At 43.6% G+C, this 19328-nt stretch overlaps 1 protein-coding gene across 1 annotated transcript; it reads left to right on the forward strand.

Annotated features, from left to right (window-relative positions):
- The first annotated feature begins 2628 nt into the window (after positions 1-2628).
- Positions 2629-6246, forward strand: LOC147455474 (pentatricopeptide repeat-containing protein At2g03380, mitochondrial-like). The gene has a single exon (XM_086514249.1). The coding sequence runs from the start codon at positions 2829-2831 to the stop codon at positions 5172-5174; it is 2346 nt and encodes a 781-aa protein (XP_086370375.1). The 5' UTR covers positions 2629-2828; the 3' UTR covers positions 5175-6246.
- The last annotated feature ends 13082 nt before the right edge of the window (positions 6247-19328 follow it).

The raw sequence follows: 19328 nt of genomic DNA on the forward strand, positions 1-19328 counted from the left end.
TGGATATTACCACGCCTGTTATCGTGCTTATTACTGCCCATATTACCGCGCCTAGTCATTTCAAACGGATACATGCGAATCCGAGGTTGCAAGGGGGGGGGTACAAACCACCCCCCCTACTCTTAGCTATACATTATTTCATTTTTTAGTCTTTTGAGTTTTTTATGAAGATTTTTAATTTTTTATGGATACTTTATTCTGTAGTACTTTTAAATGTTTATTAATTGAATTTTTTAAAATCTCTTTTAGTTAAAAAATATTTTTAACACTCATTGTCATTTATTTCCTTTGACTCTAACTATATGTAATTTTTCTAATGGAATTAAGTGTTTTTCTAATTATTTATTTTTTAGGAAACATGACTAAATAAACAACATTTCACGTGTGCAGGACATCAACTGGGGATGATCGTGGTCCTTCTGGAGGCCCAGAGCGAGATCGTTGGCTCAAGAAAAACCTACCTTGTCATTGCGCTAAGTGCAAAAGGGCAATTCCTTGCTTGAGGCGCATTGCTTTGGAGCACGTGGAGAACGAAGGGCTTTGGCATCCTTAGAAAAACGCTCGGAGAGATGATAGCACGATTCACCCATCGCTTGAGGAGGTGTCCCATTGGTCTGTGTTCGGTGATGGTGCACCGGCGCGCAAAGCCGAACGGTAGAGGCACGAAGCGACTGGCCATGGGTGATTTGGGTGCATCGCATGGTGATCCTACCATTGGCTCTACATCCGCAGCTCCTATGGCGTCTTCATTGCACTTTGAGGTAGAGGATGAGTACATGTTCGACATGTGTGATGAGTTACTAGCTCATGAGCGCGACGTGTGCGAAGAGGATTGTTAGCCCTGCACTAAACGGGCTGCCGAAACAGAGGATAGATTGATGACGAGTGCCCGAACACCTCTTTAGGATGGTGCACAGTACTCGGTGCTCCGAGCATCGTTGGAAGTACTCAACTTGCAAGCAAAATTAGGTTGGATTAATGCAAGTGTCGATGCACTACTTTTGTAAGTATGGAATGTGGCTTTTATATACTCTCTCCATCTCTCTTTACGGTGTCGTCTTCTAGGAATTATACTAATACGCATGTTTGTTATAGTTTGATGGACAAAATGTTGCCAGTTGATCACCACATGCCTCCAGATTGTTGACGAGCTAGATTGTATGTCACTGCACTTGGAATGGAGTATGAGTACATCCATGTGTGCGTCAACGATTGCATGCTATATCGCAATGAGCATGCACATGCTACCTCATGCCCCGTGTGCGGGGAGACAGGTGTGAGCGGGGCACACCTACCCCGCAAGGTATTACATTTTTCATTAATTCCTCGCATCCAACACATGTTTAAAAGCAGGTCTATCGCGGAGCTTCTCACGTGGGACGCAAACCATCGCTCAAATGATGGAATGATGCATGTCCTTAACAATTCACCTACATGGAGACACATCGAAACTCAATGGCCAGAGTTTGGGTTGGAGCCTCGACACTTGAGGCTTGGGTTAGAAGTGATGGTGTCAACCTCTTCGGCACTAAGTCTACTTCATGGAGCACTTGGCCTGTGGTGATCGTCAACTACAATATTCCACCATGGGAGACAACCAAGAAGGGCAATATTCCACCATGGGAGACAACCAAGAAGGGCAATATACTTCTTTCCTTGCTTGTGCCAGGGAAGTACAAAGTGTCAAATATTGACATTTACCTCGAGCCCCTCATCAAGGAGTTGGAGGAGTTATGGAGAGGCATTCCTGTTGTCGATGTCTCACTTGCAAAGGGGGGGGAGAGAGGCTCAAGTGAGGGGAATCCTTATGTGGACTATGCACGACTATCCTGGGCTTGGATAAATTTCTGGTAACCCCCTGTCCTCTATCTCTCTTTCCCTCATTCCCTCTCTCCCTTTAGCTCACTTTAGTTCACTCATCTCTCTAACCATGTGATATGTATGCAGAGTTATCCACATCGGGCCACAATGCATGTCCTACTTGCGGGTGGGCAGTTCAAAGGTATGCTCTAGAGCCATTACCCCTATGAACGCTCTTCAGATTGTCTTGCTCCTGTTCAAAGATTGCACCGCCTTCGCCCCTACTGCTTTTGTATGCTTTGTCGCAACAACACAATGTCACACATGGATTTTCCTACACATAGCAGCCCTACACATCGCAGCCTTACCCCAGACGCAGAACCACCGCCAACTGCAAGCACGACTGCGTTGCTTCCACCAGCCTCTGCTGCTCACGACCCTTTTGCCCCAAATGGTAGCGAGCACCATCACATAGATCACACACAAGGAGGCTTTCACAGTGACATCAACGTCAGGCACTACATTTGACTTGCCGCTTGAGACCACATATTGCCAAGCAAACATGCGCAGCGTGGAGAGAAGCTTTGGGCGAGCAAAATAAACCTAGAGCAAGACTGGGCCAACGTGTAGAGAAGATTGGGACGAGGAAAACACAGCCTACAATGATCTGTTCAATTTGCAGCACTTTTCAACAACCCACCACCTGCTATCATCGCTCCCTCTTAAGCGCTCATTGCAGCACCCGCCAATCAAAAAAAAGTTCCTCAAAAAAATCGATTCTATTTTTAGCCAGCCAAAAAGAGAACCCATCCCTATACCCTTTGGGCACGCCAAAAATTACTGCATTGTGACGGCCTTGTTAAATTGTTACGCAGGAAAATGGAAAGCTTGCTCTTAAACGTAGACGACTCAAGCGAACCTATTTGTACGTATTCTGCGAGTGGATTCCGAGTTCACGTGGATTTCACCATCCTGTTCAGCGTACTGGAGACCCATGAACGTAATTTGTGCCACAGGAATGACTGCTCATGAAAGAGAAGTCCTGTGCGGCTTTACTGAGGGCTTGTGCACAAAAGAAAGATCTCTGCACCGGTAGAAGACTACATGCCCATGTTGTGAGTGAGAGTTTGTTCAGAAATAGCTCTTCTATATTGAAGGCCTTTATCAATATGTATGCCAAATGCGGTTTCGTTGCCGATGCGCAAGACTTGCTTAATCAGCTCTCAGTTCGTGATGCATTCACTTGGAATGCGCTTGTCGTAGCTTATGTGCATCAGGGACAGGCTGAGGACGCTCTACGTTGCTTTGAGCAAATGCAACATGAGGGTCGCTCTGCAAATGAAGTGGTTTTCTTCTGCATCTTGAAAGTCTGCGGCATTATGAGAGATGCACATAAAGGGGAACAAGTTTTTGTGAAGCTGGTGATGCAAGGTGTTCAAGCAAATGATTTTGTGCTTGGAACTGCATTGGTGCACATGTATACCAAATGTGGTGCGCTTGAAAAGGCTCAACAAGTGCTTAAGAAGCTCTCTAAACGTGATGCTGTTGCATGGAATGCACTGATCGCAGGCTACGCTCAACAAGGGAAAGGCCATGAGGCTTTAAGCTGTTTTGAGCAGATGCGGCAGGAAGGCCTCTCTCCGAGTGTGGTAACATACGCATGCATTCTGAAAGCTTGTGGTTGCATAGGAGCACTTGACAAGGGGTCCGAGGTCCATGATGAGATTGTCGAACAGGGGTCGCCATTCGTGAATGATGTTGCTCTTGCAGGTGCATTGGTGGACATGTACATTAAGTGTGGCGCACTTGCAACAGCAAAGCAACTACTTGAAAACAATCCGGGTTTGAATGTTGTTTTATGGAATGCTCTTATCACAAGATACATAGAACAAGGACAGGAGGATGATGCTTTGAGATGTTTTATACAGATGCAGGAGAGAGGTGCCTTTCCGGACGCAGTAACATTTATTTGCATCTTGAAGGCCTGTGGCAATTTAAGATCGGTGGAAATGGGCAAAGAAATTCATGATGAGATTTCCAAACAGGCCTTGCTTACTGATAATATCAATCTTGGGAATGCTTTGGTGGATATGTACGCAAAGTGCGGTGCTCTTCATAAAGCACAACAGGTGCTTGAGGAGCTTCCAGTTCGTGATGTGATTTCGTGGTCAGCACTAATTGCAGGGTATGCTCAACAAGGCCAGGGTCATGAGGCACTGAATCGCTTTGTACAAATGCAGAATGAAGGCCTCTCTCCAAACGCAGTGACATTCATTTCCCTCCTTAAAGCTTGTGGCAGCATAGGAGATGCTGATATGGGGGAACAAATTCATAATGAGATTTTGAGACAAGGGTTTCTTAAAGAGAGCACTGCCCTCGGAAATGCTTTGGTGGACATGTACTCTAAATGCGGTGCTCTTGCTAAAGCAGAAGAAGTGCTTGAACAGCTTCCTAAGCAGGATGTTATTGCCTGGAATGCATTGATTGCAGGATATGTGCAACACGGGGCAGGTGAAAATGCTCTGGATTGTTATCAACGGATGCAGAGCAAGGCTATCACGCCAGATGAAATAACTGGCGCATGCATCCTGAAAGCGTGCGGCAGCCTAGGCTTTATTGAAAAGGGGGGGCAAATTCGTGCAGAAGTTGCTAGGAAGGGGTTGGTGAGGGACAATGTAGTGCTTGGGAATGCTTTGATTGATATGTATGCCAAATGTGGTGCACCGTTAAAAGCACAACAGGTGCTTGAGGGGCTTCGTGTTCGAAATTTAATTACTTGGTCTACACTCATCGCAGGCCATGCTCAACAAGGGCAAGGGCAAGCCGCTTTGCGCTGTTTAATTCGCATGCAATATGAAGGCCTTTTACCAAACACACTCACATTTTCCAGTGTGCTTAGTGCTTGTAGTCACGCAGGCTTGGTTGATGAGGGCCAGATGTGTTTCTTGGATATGAAAGCAAGTTATGGAATTACACCAGGCTTAGAGCATCACACCTGCATGGTTGATCTTTTCGGACGTGCAGGGCATTTTAGCATGGCAATCGCGTTGATTGAAAACATGCCGTGTTTAGATCACCCTCTAGTTTGGTCTTCTTTGTTGAGTGCTTCTCAAAAAATGGGCGATGTAAAGGTTGGAAGATGGGCTTTCCAACACACAGTTCAAATAAATGGAGGTGATGTTGCGCCTTATATCTGCATTTCTAACCTTTGTGCGGCTGCTGGCTTGCATGAGGATGTGGAGCAGATCAACTCAATAAGATTGAGAAATTCAGCATTGGATTGGTCGGAATGTAGATGGTCGGTGGATGTAAATGAGAGCCATTATTCATGTATGATGGAGGAGACAATGGATACATATATGTATGGGAGCTAGAGGACTTTTGTCATGATATGTACACAGGGAGGTGGCGGTACAAAGAAGAGCGGTCCTTGTGAAAGTGCTAAGAACTCTTTTTATCTTTTTCAAAAGGCAACTGAACATAAAGGTATTAAGCTCCTTCCGCAAAGAAGGTGACATGGTCAGGGGGAAGAGGAGGAGAAACTTGACACCACATTACTGGAAATGATATGTCCAGCTGTTTCAACTTCCCACTCCAGTTTGTTGACATGACCTAATACTTAATTAGCTGGAGGTTGAGGGTTCAAGTCCATCTTTTCACTGGTCACTTGCTTCAGTTCTGGGTTCAGTACCTCCTGTACCATCTCAATACACCTTTTTTTACTTGGTGTGCTGATTCAGGGGGGCTTCCCCTCCAATACTTGACTGAAAGGAGGATCGTGTGGGATCGATCAGAATATAGATGGTGGGGGGATGTAAATGAGAACTATTATTCATGTAGGATGCAGGAGAAGGGTGTGAAGATTGCACATGCATGTATGTGAGCTAGAGGACTTCCCTCATAAAATGTACACAGGGTGCTGATGGTACAAAGAAGAGTAATCCTTGTGAAGTGTTTAGAATTGGTACAATCTCCTTTGAAAAGAGAACTGGACATGAAGGTAAGAAGCTCCTTCTGGGAAAGATGGTGACATAGTCAGGGGGAAGAGGAGGAGAAATGTGATGCTACAATGCTGAAAATGATGTATCCAGCTGCAATTGCCCACTCCAGTTTGTTGAGATGAGAACCAGTAGTTGGAGTCAGTCCAAAATGGCAGGGCTAATATTTCATTTGCTGGAGGTTGTGGGTTCAGTCCGATCTTGTCATTGTTCATTCAAGACACATTCTTAGTACACGATTGAAAGGAGGTTCATGTTGCGACCCATTCATTGTTACAGCATGCCTTCACTGTGGATGTCAAAGGAACTTCTATCTGTAGCCCTTGCTTCATGGTAATGTGCGTCATGGTAACCCATCTTTCATCGGACCGGGCTACCATGTATCATAGTTTTTCCACACATCGGACGCACACAGGTATGGAAGTACGGAATAAGTACGGATTGGACCCCCCGGAAATTCACACATTGGATTTCACATGTTACACTAAAAATTAGCCTACAGATGATACTTAAAAGCCCATATACTACACCACAATGTTTAAAACTTTACAAAGGTACACAAAACCATAGAAACTTTAGAAATCATAATCTAGAGACTAACTCGTTGCTCAATTTGCACATGGTACACCAATCAATCAATGACCCATCATAACTAGACAAATGTGATTGGCCAAAGGCATGCAAACAAAGAACAAAGAGTCGAGAGATGGGGTCTCAAAATAATAAAATAGGCTTCAAGAAAAAAGGACCATAGAAATTAAAGGCTCTTGAGTTTAAAACATAAGTAGAGTCTAGAGTCTAAATTGTGGAGCCTAGAGGTGGGAGACAAAAAACATTAGTAGATATTGGAGGTGAACATCAAAGTAGAGGTCCAAGGGTGGAGAGTAGAGGATAGAAGAGGTTGGAAGCAAGAGCAATGAACTTTAACTCTCATTCATAAGCGATGTCATCATCATCACCATCCTCCTCATCTTCATCACCACCAATTGAGCATTATGTCCCAGTGTGACTAGCATCAACAATAGATCCCTAATCGCTCTCATCCTTGCAGCATCAATGCCTTGCATGTTTTCAATTTGCTCTACCATACGATCCATAAGTGCGTACATAAGCCCCATGGTGGCTCCTTCCCTATTAGCCGAACAAAGAGTTTTCAAAATGGAAGCAAAAAGTTTCGAAATTAGCCTCGCCTCTTGCCAAAAAGATATATTGAACACAATGTTTGAGACCTCAATAGCCTTTGTAGTATTGGATGTCTTCTTCTTCATAAATTTATCATCACTTATAATCTTGCGTACACCTTACATCTCTCATCCACAAAATTGGCCAACATAATCAAGTAGTATACAAATCTTGTGACAATCTCTACAACATACGTCATCGCCTCATCACATGGGTCTCTCACACGATGGAAAAAAATGCCCAATATATGTGCATGAATACACAAGGGAGTGCCTTCACTCGGTGCATACATTGCCACTCTCCACGCATGGTTCAGCTCATTTGCAAAGGATCAAGCTTGGAAGTTAGAGCTTGGAGTGTTTCGGCCCTCGGGAGTATGGAAGAGTCAAGATTGTGCCAGTGGTGGGCTTGCTAGGGAGATGCGTGACGACAGAGAGCCTTCGTGGTGGTGCCGGAGAAGGTAAGCAAGAGAGAGGTGTGACAATGAGTTGAAATCTCACATGGAGCTACTCCTGACACAATGTCATCCGTACGTGTACCCGTCCACGAGTATGGGGTAGGAAATGATCCCTAAATAGGGACCACTCCCCATAATCCTTCGACCCCTTGGCGACCGGCGGATACTAAGAGCCAATATGGGGGAGGAGGATTATGGGGAATGGTTCCTCACCCATCAAGGGTCCGGGGGAGGGGGCCCAACACCGTTTGTTGAGGGAGGAGGTGGCACAATAATGGCCAACACTGGCGAAGAAGCTTGCATTGGGTATGCATGCAGTACAAAATCCAGTCACACAGGTTCTGTGTGCTGACATGGCACCGTGCCAATGCAGGAGCAAGGCTCTCCTCAAGACTAAGTAACATCCATATTTAAGAGGGGGAGGCAATGGGATCAAAGGCGGAGCAGCTCACGTGCGAAAGCAGAGGAGATTGCAGCCGCAGCAGTCAAATAAAAAACTAAACCTGGACATCCTGGGAAATGCATATCACCTCTCAATGTAAGGCCATAAAAACGACTAGGCATACATGATGCGCACGTGGGTGAGGTGGTTAGCCTGTGCGACCCTCAACATGGACTGCAAGGCCACCGGTTGAAAACCCAGCAACGCGCCTCATTTTTCTCGTTGGCCGAGTTTATGCTTTTTGTGCGGCCGTGTTTAGTGCGCCTCTAGATCCCGCCCCTCAACCCGGACCGTCGATCCCATTACTCTGTCCCGCATTTAATATCGGTGTTACTTGGTGCCAAGGCAAAGCTCTGAAGTGTAGGATAGGTGCCGATTCATTCTCTCTGCTGAGTTGGCACTCAATGATTGCGTCTTGGTAGCACATGATATTATAGAGTTAGGAAAGGTCTCCAAGTGACCTTTTCCTATGATGCGGGCGATCGCATGGTGACTGATGGAGGCCGGGAGCCGTGCGGTAGCACGCATTGCAGTGGAAAGGTCACGCCATCCGTCATGTGCCGAGGGGAGCTGAGGGCAATGACTACTAGACGGGAGCTAATGAATGCTTCGCGCTCCAATTATTTTGAGCGAAACTGCCAATTGGAAGATTCCTTCTCTGAATATGGTGTGACAGGGGAATTGATGACAGTGCAAGCAGTTGAGCATTGGACATCATTATTTCTACTGCTGATGTATCAAAATATCTGAGCATTTCGTGCACTGGGGTGGCAAACTGGAGATGCATGACACAAACTGACATTCCCTATGATGACATGTCGGCCCAAGCACCAATTTCAGCAACTAATGTGACTCAGTGTGATCGGCCAACGTGGAAAATATTCCAGCAGCTGACGTATCGAAGATCCAGCAAGTGCAGACGAACGGTCGAGAGGGGCGATCCCCGACCATGACGGCTGTTGATGTGTTGTAAATTCAACGCTGCATGCTCAAATTATGGTCAATAATGGACAATGGATGTACGACCCAAATCCACTACCCCCTCCCCGGACTTTGATAGGGTAGGGAATGGTCGTGCACAGTGACCATTCCTTGTAATATGTGTGACCACATGGCAACCGACGGAGGCCAAGAGCTATGGTGGGTGCACATATTTTGGTAATGGTCTTTGCACGAACATTCCTAGCCGTCAAGGAGGAAGCAGGGCTAGAGTTGAGAGCGTGTTGCAAGTTTTGTGTGCTGAGGTGGTGCACTATCGAGTGTTGCACAGCCAACAATATTCTTGATGTTGACCTCTCAGACAATGAGCGCATTACCGATGCTGAGATGGCACACATGGACTACCCAGGCAGTTAATATTCTTGATACTGACGTGGTGATCACATGACAATTGCATAGTAAATTTTGATGGGAAAACGACACCAGACCACAAGGCGTGCCTTGCGACCCCCTCAACCTTGACGGTGTAGGGAATGGTCCCCTACTGACCATTTTTGTTAATCATGGGCGATCGACGGAGGCTGGGAGCCTTGATTGTGGGAATGGTCAGTAGACGACCATTCCTAGATGTCAATGGTCTAGGAATCAGATTCACTGCAATACTACATATAGGTGACAATGCGCACAATATAGAGATTCCACGAACGCTATTCTAGGCGCTGATGTGTCGAACGATGATGGCATTCCTAGTGCTGACATGTCGCCTTTTGAGTTGTGGCCATGAGCTGCATTATGGCACCTGACATGGCGAGCATCCATCGACTGTAGATCTAATAATGGGATTTAATGATAGTAGCTTTGACGGTGGAGATTTGTAGTCCCCCTTCCCCTCGACCTTGACAGTTGTAGTTTTGTACGCGTGTGAGCTCTTTGGTTACGTTGAGGATAATGTACTTCAGGTTTTCTTAACCTTGAACTATTGAGCTTCCTTCATTGCAATTTCATGATATTGCATCCGTCACATTCCCAAAGAATTAGGTCTCCCCAATCTCAGAGAAATAAAAAGTCTTTCAAAACATATTAAGTAGAACTACACACAAACAAAAGCAAACTCACCAAATCATACCAGAATCGTACAAAATGTAAGGAATACCATCCCCTCACTAGGATACACCTGTTCCAAAACCTTTACACTCAAAATCCTCACTCCAAACCCATTTGCAGAAAACGCGTGTATGAAGATAGATCATAATTTTGAAAGTGCCCAAAACTGAAATCTATGAGTACCTATGTGTAGCTTATGTCGCCATGATTCTAACGACTACTTGCACGTAGAAAACAAACATCGTTTGATACACTTTCAACCACAGATAACTCATAGATATGTTAAACACCATATTAGAGAGTTTGAGACTTTAGAGAAAATTTCAGAATCACCAATGTTTTGAAGATTTGGCCATATGGACAAATCTCAAACATTTTTTTATGGCTAAAGCATTCCACAAGGTAGTACTTGAAAAGCTCTTCTAAGCCATGTTCCCAAAAATTTGGCTAAGATATGGCCATGTGGTCAAATCTTAAGCTTGTCTTGAAAGTGGAAATTGGGAAATTCTCAAACTAACTAATATGGTGTTATTAGCGCATGTGCTCCGTATCACGTGGAATGCTTGGTGTTGTTGCATAGCTCTCTCTGAGTCTATCGCAATGGTGCAGTCGAATCTCCAATGCGATGAGAGAGCAGGGAGTTGCGTCAAGATGAAGCTCACTCTCTCTCTCTCTCTCTCTCTCTCTCTCTCTCTCTCTCTCACACACACACACACACACACACACACACACAGAGTCGACGGCAGCACCAAACCTTGATTAAGATAAAGTTCTCCTTACAAAATGACCTAGGTACCTTATATACTAAGGCTACCATATATTAAACCAAAAATAGAGTTCAATGGGTCAAATGGATTTGTATTTGCAATGGGTCATTCATAGTTGGTCAATGTTCAAAAAAACGTTGTTTAAGGCCTCAAAATGCATCTTGAAGTTAAAGGTGTCTAAAAGTGACAATCTGAGAAAATTGTGAGGAAACGATCGCAGTTTTGGACATAGTTCTTTTTCCCAACCAAAGCACTCGAACACATTGGAATACGATTTCTTAAATCAAGGTAGAGATGTTAAAGCCCAAAAATCATATCTACTTTAAATTCAAACTCAACTTATACAAGCGATATAGGACCATCCGCCCATAATGAATCTTCCAAACTAGAAGTTGATAAATACCAATTTTGTGAAGAGAGTTTGGATTACAGATCATAAGAGTGAAGGACTGTAGAGATACATGGATGGCAGTGAGGTCAACCTTTATAGGTGCTCAGAGCCATACCCAGAAGAGCTAACGGACTACAAGCTCTTATATGTCTATACATACGACGAAGATTGTCAATGGAAATCTATAGTTGTTAGACAAGTATGGACGAGAATACAGAGCTGTAGAAAGCACAAGTCCACATACTGCATTATAAATAAGTGGAGAATTGGTCAATGAAAGACCACGGATATCTCCACACCAAACGCAAGAATTTCTACGAGAATTCCAAAAAGGGAACCACTTGGATTCCCTCCTAGAGCGATAACAAGAGAAGGATTGGGAGTGGAAAGCCCTGGGACTGCCTAGCCTGGATCCTCTGTCCAACCTCCCTTTATAGGCCTTTGCCCTAGGATCCCGTCTCCTGTCCCGGTCCTTGACCTCCAGGGTGGCCCTTGGCCTGACATTACTCCCCCCTTGGAGAAGCGTTTTCGTCTTCGAAAACAAGAGTGATGATACACTAATGTTTTCCACAGTGGCATACTTCATGGATCCAAGTGTTTGCTTGAACGGAACACGGTTAAGTAGGAGGTTCAATAAAACCAAGAGTAACATCTTGATTTTCCACATTGTTGTCCATTTGCAACCATCCGATTTTACCGGTTCCTATCCAAGCCTAGTGTGTAGACTCCATTTAGAATGCACATGAGCATAGTAAATGAGTTATCACAACAAAGATGTACTCGAAAGAGTACCTCTTTTCACTTTCCATGAAAGTAACTTGCTGACAAAATTCATCAGCCAAGTGTAAGTCCTTGACTTGTTCTCAAATTTCATCAGTAAACAACCCCACCATAGCTAGTGTTCAAGGTTGAGTACCTTACTTATACATGAAGAGACTAAATCTAGTCGCAAAAATGCTTTAATAAGCAAACTCCAAGTAGAGTAATAAATGTTCACTAACTGGATTGCTTGGTGCTAATGTACGCACTTTGCATATCCTTTAGCACAAAATTACACTTTGTAATATGCCTATCCCCTTGGGTAATTGACAGTATTGAGGTGTATTTCTTTACGGTTTACAGACAACTGCTTAGGAATCAACAATGTCTTAAATATCCATCTTGGTTAACTTGAAAGATCCACAAGCACCGAAACAGAGCCATGACCTCTATTGGTGATTGGTAGACCCAAAAGTAATATCATAGAAATACTGCACATAGAGTGCAAAATGCTTCCTAGCACTAATGTGATGAATATGCATACCGCTCCAAATCAACCTTTGCTAAAACACTAGGGCCCATAACACCTAGTGTGCATGCATTTAGGAAAAACAGAGATGAACCTGGCTATCCAAGATCATCCTTGCCAATACGTATGGCAAATGTAATGCTCCTAGCACACAGTAAGGAGGAATGGAAATAGTAAAGAGACTAAATACTTTTTACTACAATCATTTGCAATAATAGAAGGTGAAACATTAATCATTTCTAGGTACAAATATCCAAGATGAACCTGGCTATCCAAGATCATCCTTGCCAATATGTATGGCAAATGTGATGCTCCTAGCACACAGTAAGGAGGAATGGAAATAGTAAAGAGACTAAATACTTTTTACTACAATCATTTGCAATAATAGAAGGTGAAACATTAATCATTTCTAGGTACAAATAAGGAAACTTTTTCATTAACAACTCATAGCCTTTCTATATGCATAAATAACCATGTATTAATGTTGTTTAACAGCACTTGTACCTTAACAAGTCATTCTAAGTATCCAATAATTTTTTTCCACCAAAATTGCTCTTGATACGTCGTGTTGAAAATGGTCTAGAAAACAGATTTGACCAGCACCTAGGGACTTTTTACGAGATGCAGCATGCAAGATGTTAATAACACAAATCAAGTCTGCCGAGGACAAACGGGTTCAAAATTCATGGCAGCTCGAACATACAAATCATGAAGGAAAAAATTTTAGACACCCAGGTGAACATTCAGCAGTATCCAAACATCTCAACGATCTGGGACTCAACACGTGTTTACACAATTTCTGACAGCCGCAACCGGCCTAGTAACGTACATGGCATGACACTACAAAGTGTTCGAAAAATTTCCAAGGGAAAATTGACCAGTACCTTGTTATTGGGATGCTCCATGGGGGCAAGGTTTCAGAAAGAGAACCATGATTGAGGCTGAGCAACAATACAGGTTTGAGATGTGTTTCATGATTTTTTAGGTTTTCTAGCTTTATGATAATTTTACATTACAGGAGTTCTTTAAGAGCTTTGCATAGCTTACTTCTTGTGCAAGGTAGCAGTGGCAATGAATGTTGATACACCGCAAGTTCATTCTAGTTGATTATTTATACTCTTTTCGTCATGCATGGCATACGAATGGTCCTATGAGGTGATGCTTCTTTCTCTCTCATTCGATCAGAATTCCCAAGAGGAGCAAGGTTCCATACGCTTACTTGGTCATCGATTTTTATTAACAAGTATCTCTTTGATTTATCCTCTTCCTACTATCAAGCAGACGAGGGAAGCGGGCTTCAAGTTGCTAGAGCAAGATTCCTAGGCAGTCCCACATCTTTACAAGGAGAGTCTATAATTAGACTTGTAGACAACTGGCGAGTTAGACTGTCCCAAGTCCAAAAATGGGTAAACAAGAAATAATCCGAAGATAAAGATCCAAGAGATCACGTAGCGGCTTTTAGAAGAGTAATTAGAGTAGAGGAAGTTTTAGATTCTGCAACACAGTTTGCGAGACTCGGGATATATGAAGCTAGAAGATGATGCGGCTACATGGTTTGACTCAATGGAAAGACACGATTTTGAGACTCTAGACGAGCTGTTTGGAGAATTCATCAAAGAATCTTCATAGAAAGGCATAGCCGACACTATAGTATCACAAATTCATAGATTCAAGCAGAAAGAGGGTGAATCAATATGCAAAGCGGCATTGTGGCTCAAGAGATATGTCAAGTTCTACCTGAGAGTGAAATTACCCACGTAGGCATGATTGATGCTGATCTTTATCCAGGGAATGAAACATGCGGGTCTTCAGAAGGATCTGCATATGATAAGGAGCCTGACGCTAAAGGAACTGATTAATCTCTTTACCTGGTGGATAATTGTGAAGAGTATAAAGAAAAGGATTGTAAGAGTCAAGAGGATGAGACATCCTCTCAGCACACTGACTCACAGATGATTAAGTCCATTGCAAAACCAACGACACCTATCGATCTGAAAAATTTTATTGACAACACGGTCAAGAGGTTGAAGAATGTCCGATTGAGATGACTCTCTCGAAAAAAGATGAAGTGGTCAAAGGGCATAATTTCGAGGTAAAGACAATCAAGACTGGGGAGCCGCAAGGAACCATTTTTACAAACACCAACAAGTTGTCTACCAACTTTGGTTCTCTCAGACAAGGCATCTCATTTGCGAGCATTTTGAAGGGTCCTAATCGGATTGTCTATAACAAAGCCACAATTGTTGAGGGATCTAGCGATGAAGTCCATGAGAAAATGAAGAACATAAATTCTCATCTCAAACACAAATTGAAAGAAGCAATAGATAGATGGAGATCAGCCCTAGTGGTAACAAACGATCTAGCTCAAAGACTAAAAGCCGGGGGCTACTCAAAGATGGACTGGCAAATCGAGCTTACAGTGCTTTAAAGAAGTCTTTTACGTAGTAGGTGGAGGTTGTGGAGGCCATCACGGTGGTGATTCATCCAATGCTTATTAAAAAGAATCTAGCCATGCAAGGTAAGCTTGCAATTATGTTTGTCTTTAGTGGGAGAGTCCCAAATAGATACGAGCTAATACAATGGATTCAGGGACCTCAAATTCTTGGACATGGAGGAGCAATTAAAAGTTTTGCATACCTCGCTAAGGGCTTTTGCTCAATCAGATTCAAGGACGACTCCGATGTTTTGAAGATCCTAGATAAAGGACCCCTCTTGTTTTACAAGACAACGGTCTGTGTTGTACCATGGGAGCCTGTTTTTGATTTGGTGGAATCCCTCCAAGGGATACATCCGAGTTTGTGGGGCTGCCAAGTTGGCTTTGGGATAATATCACGATGCTTGCCTGTCAGCTAGACACCCCCTTGTTTATTTTTAACAAGAGAGGACTAGACAAGTACTTTAAATGGTTTTACATAGATTGGAATGTCTCTAAGACACCACCTAAGAGCATGGTTGTCAATGTTGGAGGTACAAACCCACTCAACTTTGGGACCTAATTTGGGGCAAGCTTTGATTGTAACAAATTTGGGCACTTTGCCAAGGATTTTGACATGAAGGCTAAAGTAAATACCACCCCGGAAATGAAAGAATCTAAGATGGAAGCAACTGTAGAAGGGAGTGAGAATCTGGTAAAGAATAGCAAAGAGTCAGGAGAAGGTGAAGAAAAAGAGGCTATGATCTGTGACAAAGAGGTAAGCAAACAACAGGAGAAGACGCTGCGGAAGTAGTGCTTCACTCTACAAATACCTAAAGGTCCAAGCAATGAGAGTTATTCTCCACTTACGTTCATTACAATGACAAATATGTCGGCAGTGCACATCCTAGGTTTGAAGAGGGCCAAAATGGTGAATTCAGTAGCAAGGGATTCAAGGTCACTTGAGACTACAAAATCTTGGAAAGAGAGAATCTCCACGCCTCTTTCCACCCAACCAAAAAGGGCGACGTCTGTCATCCCGCTTCACAATCCCTTTGCAATGTCACAAGAAAAGAAAGCCCCTAATTTGGATGCCCCACAAAACTTCATGGTAACCATGGGGAATGGGAAAGGACCAAGGGAGGAGGAAACCAAGAAATTAGAGGGCACAATAGGAGTGTCTCAGGATGTGGAGGAGTTCGTTCCCTATCTCAATAATGGAAGAGCTTATTATCTAGTCATGGAATGTTAAGGGTCTCAAGACCCAAAAGAAGAGCTCCCTCTTTTGGAGGAGGTTAGAAAAGGAAAAGAATTCAGTTGTTGGGCTATCCAATAACATCACCTTGATGCCGCAAGTAAATGAAAACAAGCAATGGGGGAAAAGCTTGTATTTCATGGAGTGGGTGGTGATGGGTACAATGGTGTCAAGACAATTGTGAACAAGGACCTCAAACCCAAGGTGGTGTTCAATCATCCATCTAGGAGAGCTTTGGGAGCCCAAAATATCACCATTGTCAACATATATGGTCCCTATGTGGCGAAAGAAAGATTTAAGATCTAGGATTACCTGAAAGGAATTCCAGTGGAAGGGAAATGGCCCTTTATGGGATACTTCAATATGGTGGAGAAGAGAAATGATAGAACCGGCTCATCAATCATTCTTGCGGGTTAAGAGAGATCCAGATGGCAAAGATTGTGTGAGAAGCGAGATTTAGTGGAATTGTGGGAGGTGGGTTTGTGGAATAGCACACCATGATTCATATATACCAGTCTGCATTATGCTGGCAAAACAACTAGCTTCCGCCATTCAACTTGATATGAAGGTGGTAACTTCACAATGCATGTCAGATCACCTACCATTAAGCATGAAATTTCAAAAAACCAAAGAAGAAGGTCACTAGCCCCAAGGATCAAAGAATCTACTGACAACATGGGCCCATCTCTTTAAAGACCCTCTCTTTAAAATCTTGGTCATAAAAGCTATAAGAAAGCTTCATAAATATGTGGATCTGGTAAGGCCTAAGGCTTGGCATATCTTCACCAACAATATTTAAAAATAAACCAAGACTACTGGCCCTAGAAGGAAGAAACACCATGAGGAGCAATTAAAGCAACTCCCAAACAAAGTAGAGCTTTTAACCACCAAAAAATTAAGAAGGATCGGCTTTCAAAGCAACACAGAAGGTGGCTTGAAGAAAAATGAAACTTAACTGAACAACAACTCAAGGAGGTGAAGAAGACTAGAATTCTATCCAAAGCGACTTTCCCCCAACCAAAAGAGGCTAATCAGTATCACTTCTTCAGGGCCCTCAAAGTCAAGAGAAATTGGGGCATCATCCACTCATTGTCTGATGGGGAAGGAAAGGAGATCAAGGATGCAAATGAAACAGCTCATATGATGCTTAACCACTTGCAATAGATCATTGGCCAGCTTGAGGCTTGCTCTTCAAAAGTGGATGGATCCAGAGATGCTCTTTTGGGAAGTGTAAAAAAAAACGGTATCACAATCAGATGCCAACATCTTGGAGAAGGCATTCTCCGAGGAGGAATGCTCTCAGACGATGCAAGCTTTGGGTAAAGAAAAGTCTCCTAGATGGGACAACATGTATGGAATTCTTCAAATAATTATAGGAGGAGATTAAGTCTCCAATCACGTGAATGGCTAACCAAGACCTAGTCAATGGAGCTCTCCACTTGAGCATCAAAAGAGGCCTTATCAAACCAATCCCTAAACAAGTTTGCTACTCCCAGTTGAAGCACTGGTGCCCAATAATTGTGATGTCAGTGGCATACAAAATAATCACCAAAATTGTTTCTCTCAATTTCTCTCCCCTTCTTGAAAGGGTCATCGCCCCCCACCAACATGGATTTATAAAAGGAAGATCTATATACGACAACATCCTGGCAGCAATGGTTGGCATAGACTTTGCATCATTAACTAAGCAAAATCATGTATTACTACAATTGGATCTAGATAAACCATATGATAGGATCACATGGTCTTTAATTGAAGAGTTCATGAAATCACTAGGCTTTGGGCCCGTCGATGTGTTGGTTGGTTAGCACATTGGGTGATGGTAGCCAATTTGAGCTCTTATTTAACGAGCGGATTGTGGGGGATTTTGAGGTAGAAATATCAACTAAACAAGGTTTCCAACTAGCTCCTCTTTTGTTCGCCATTGGATCTCATCCCCTGGTGACAATGCTCCAAGACAATCCTGCAAGAGGGGAGATTCGAGGGCTATCCCTCCCCAATAACGGCCAACTACTTAAAAAGTTGTTTGCGGATGATTGATTACTCTTTCTTAAAGCTTATCCTCAGGTGATCAGGAGGGCTCTAGAGATTGTGAAAACGCATGCCATTCCATCAGGGTTGAAGTGCATTGTTAAAAAATCTTGATTGATCTCCTCTCAGAAGATGACTCGTTCAATCCGGCTATGTGTTCTGGGGAGATTGTGTCCAAAGGGACAATGTTTAGGCACCTGGGAGCCCCTTTAGGGGTGGACATAACCCACAAGCAAACATTATCATGGGTGTTGGATAAGATAAGGAGAAAGTTGCATAGGTGGGAGTATGTGCTTCTCCCTTTTGCGAGCAGATTGAAAGTGATCAATTCTTTATGCTCATATACATAGCATTTAATGGCCCGTTGCTTAAGATAGTCAAATAAAACTAGAAGGAGTCCTTAAAACCGTTGAAAAGATTCCTCTAGGAAAGCAACAATAAAGAATCCCAGCCTTGGTAGTGGGAAATCTGGGAGGCCATAGTGAGAGTGGTGGGGCAAGGCAGTCTTGGAATTCTAAACCCTAGTACTCACGTGGAGGCCCAACGTGCCAAGTTTGTGGTTAAAGTCATGAAGCAAGATCAAGCCTGGGCTATTATGACAAAAGCCATGATGGACAATGCCAAACTATTCTTCCAAGGTGGCAAGTGGAAAGGGCTAGGTTTGCACGACAAGCTTCTTGCCCCTTGGTGGTCTAGCTTGAAGATTGGGGGCTTAATTGGCAAGCTCTAAGGCGGGTAGCATCCTGTTGAACCGTACTTGGAGGGAGGTGGCCAGAAAGATGATGTAAGGACATGGGTCCTACGGGCAAGGCCACCGGCACGGCTAGAAAAACTGTTCTTCCAAGGTGGCAAGTGGAAAGGGCTAGATTTGCACAACAAGTTGCTTGTTGATTGGTGGTCTAACTTGAAGATTGGGGGCTTAATTGGCGAGCTGGCTCAAACATGCAGTAGTGGAGGCCTTGGAATGGAGAGAGGTAACTAGATACTTTCACAACTTGATGTCTCATTGGCCCCCTTGGCTTTCTAAGGCAAGAAGCATCCTATTGAACCCTACTTGGATGGAGGTAGCCAGAAAGATAATGTAAGGACATGGGTCCTACGGGCAAGGCCACCGGCACGACCGAACAAACTATTCTTCCAAGGTGGCAAGTGGAAAGGGCTAGATTTTCACGACAAGTTGCTTGCCCCTCGATGGTCTAGCTTGAAGATTGGGGGCTTAACTAGTGAGCTGGCTCAAACATGCAGTAGAGTAGTGGAGGCC

This window comes from Adiantum capillus-veneris, chromosome 6 (assembly GCF_014529385.1).
Source record: "Adiantum capillus-veneris isolate H3 chromosome 6, ASM1452938v2, whole genome shotgun sequence".
Classification (NCBI taxonomy): domain Eukaryota; kingdom Viridiplantae; phylum Streptophyta; class Polypodiopsida; order Polypodiales; family Pteridaceae; genus Adiantum; species Adiantum capillus-veneris.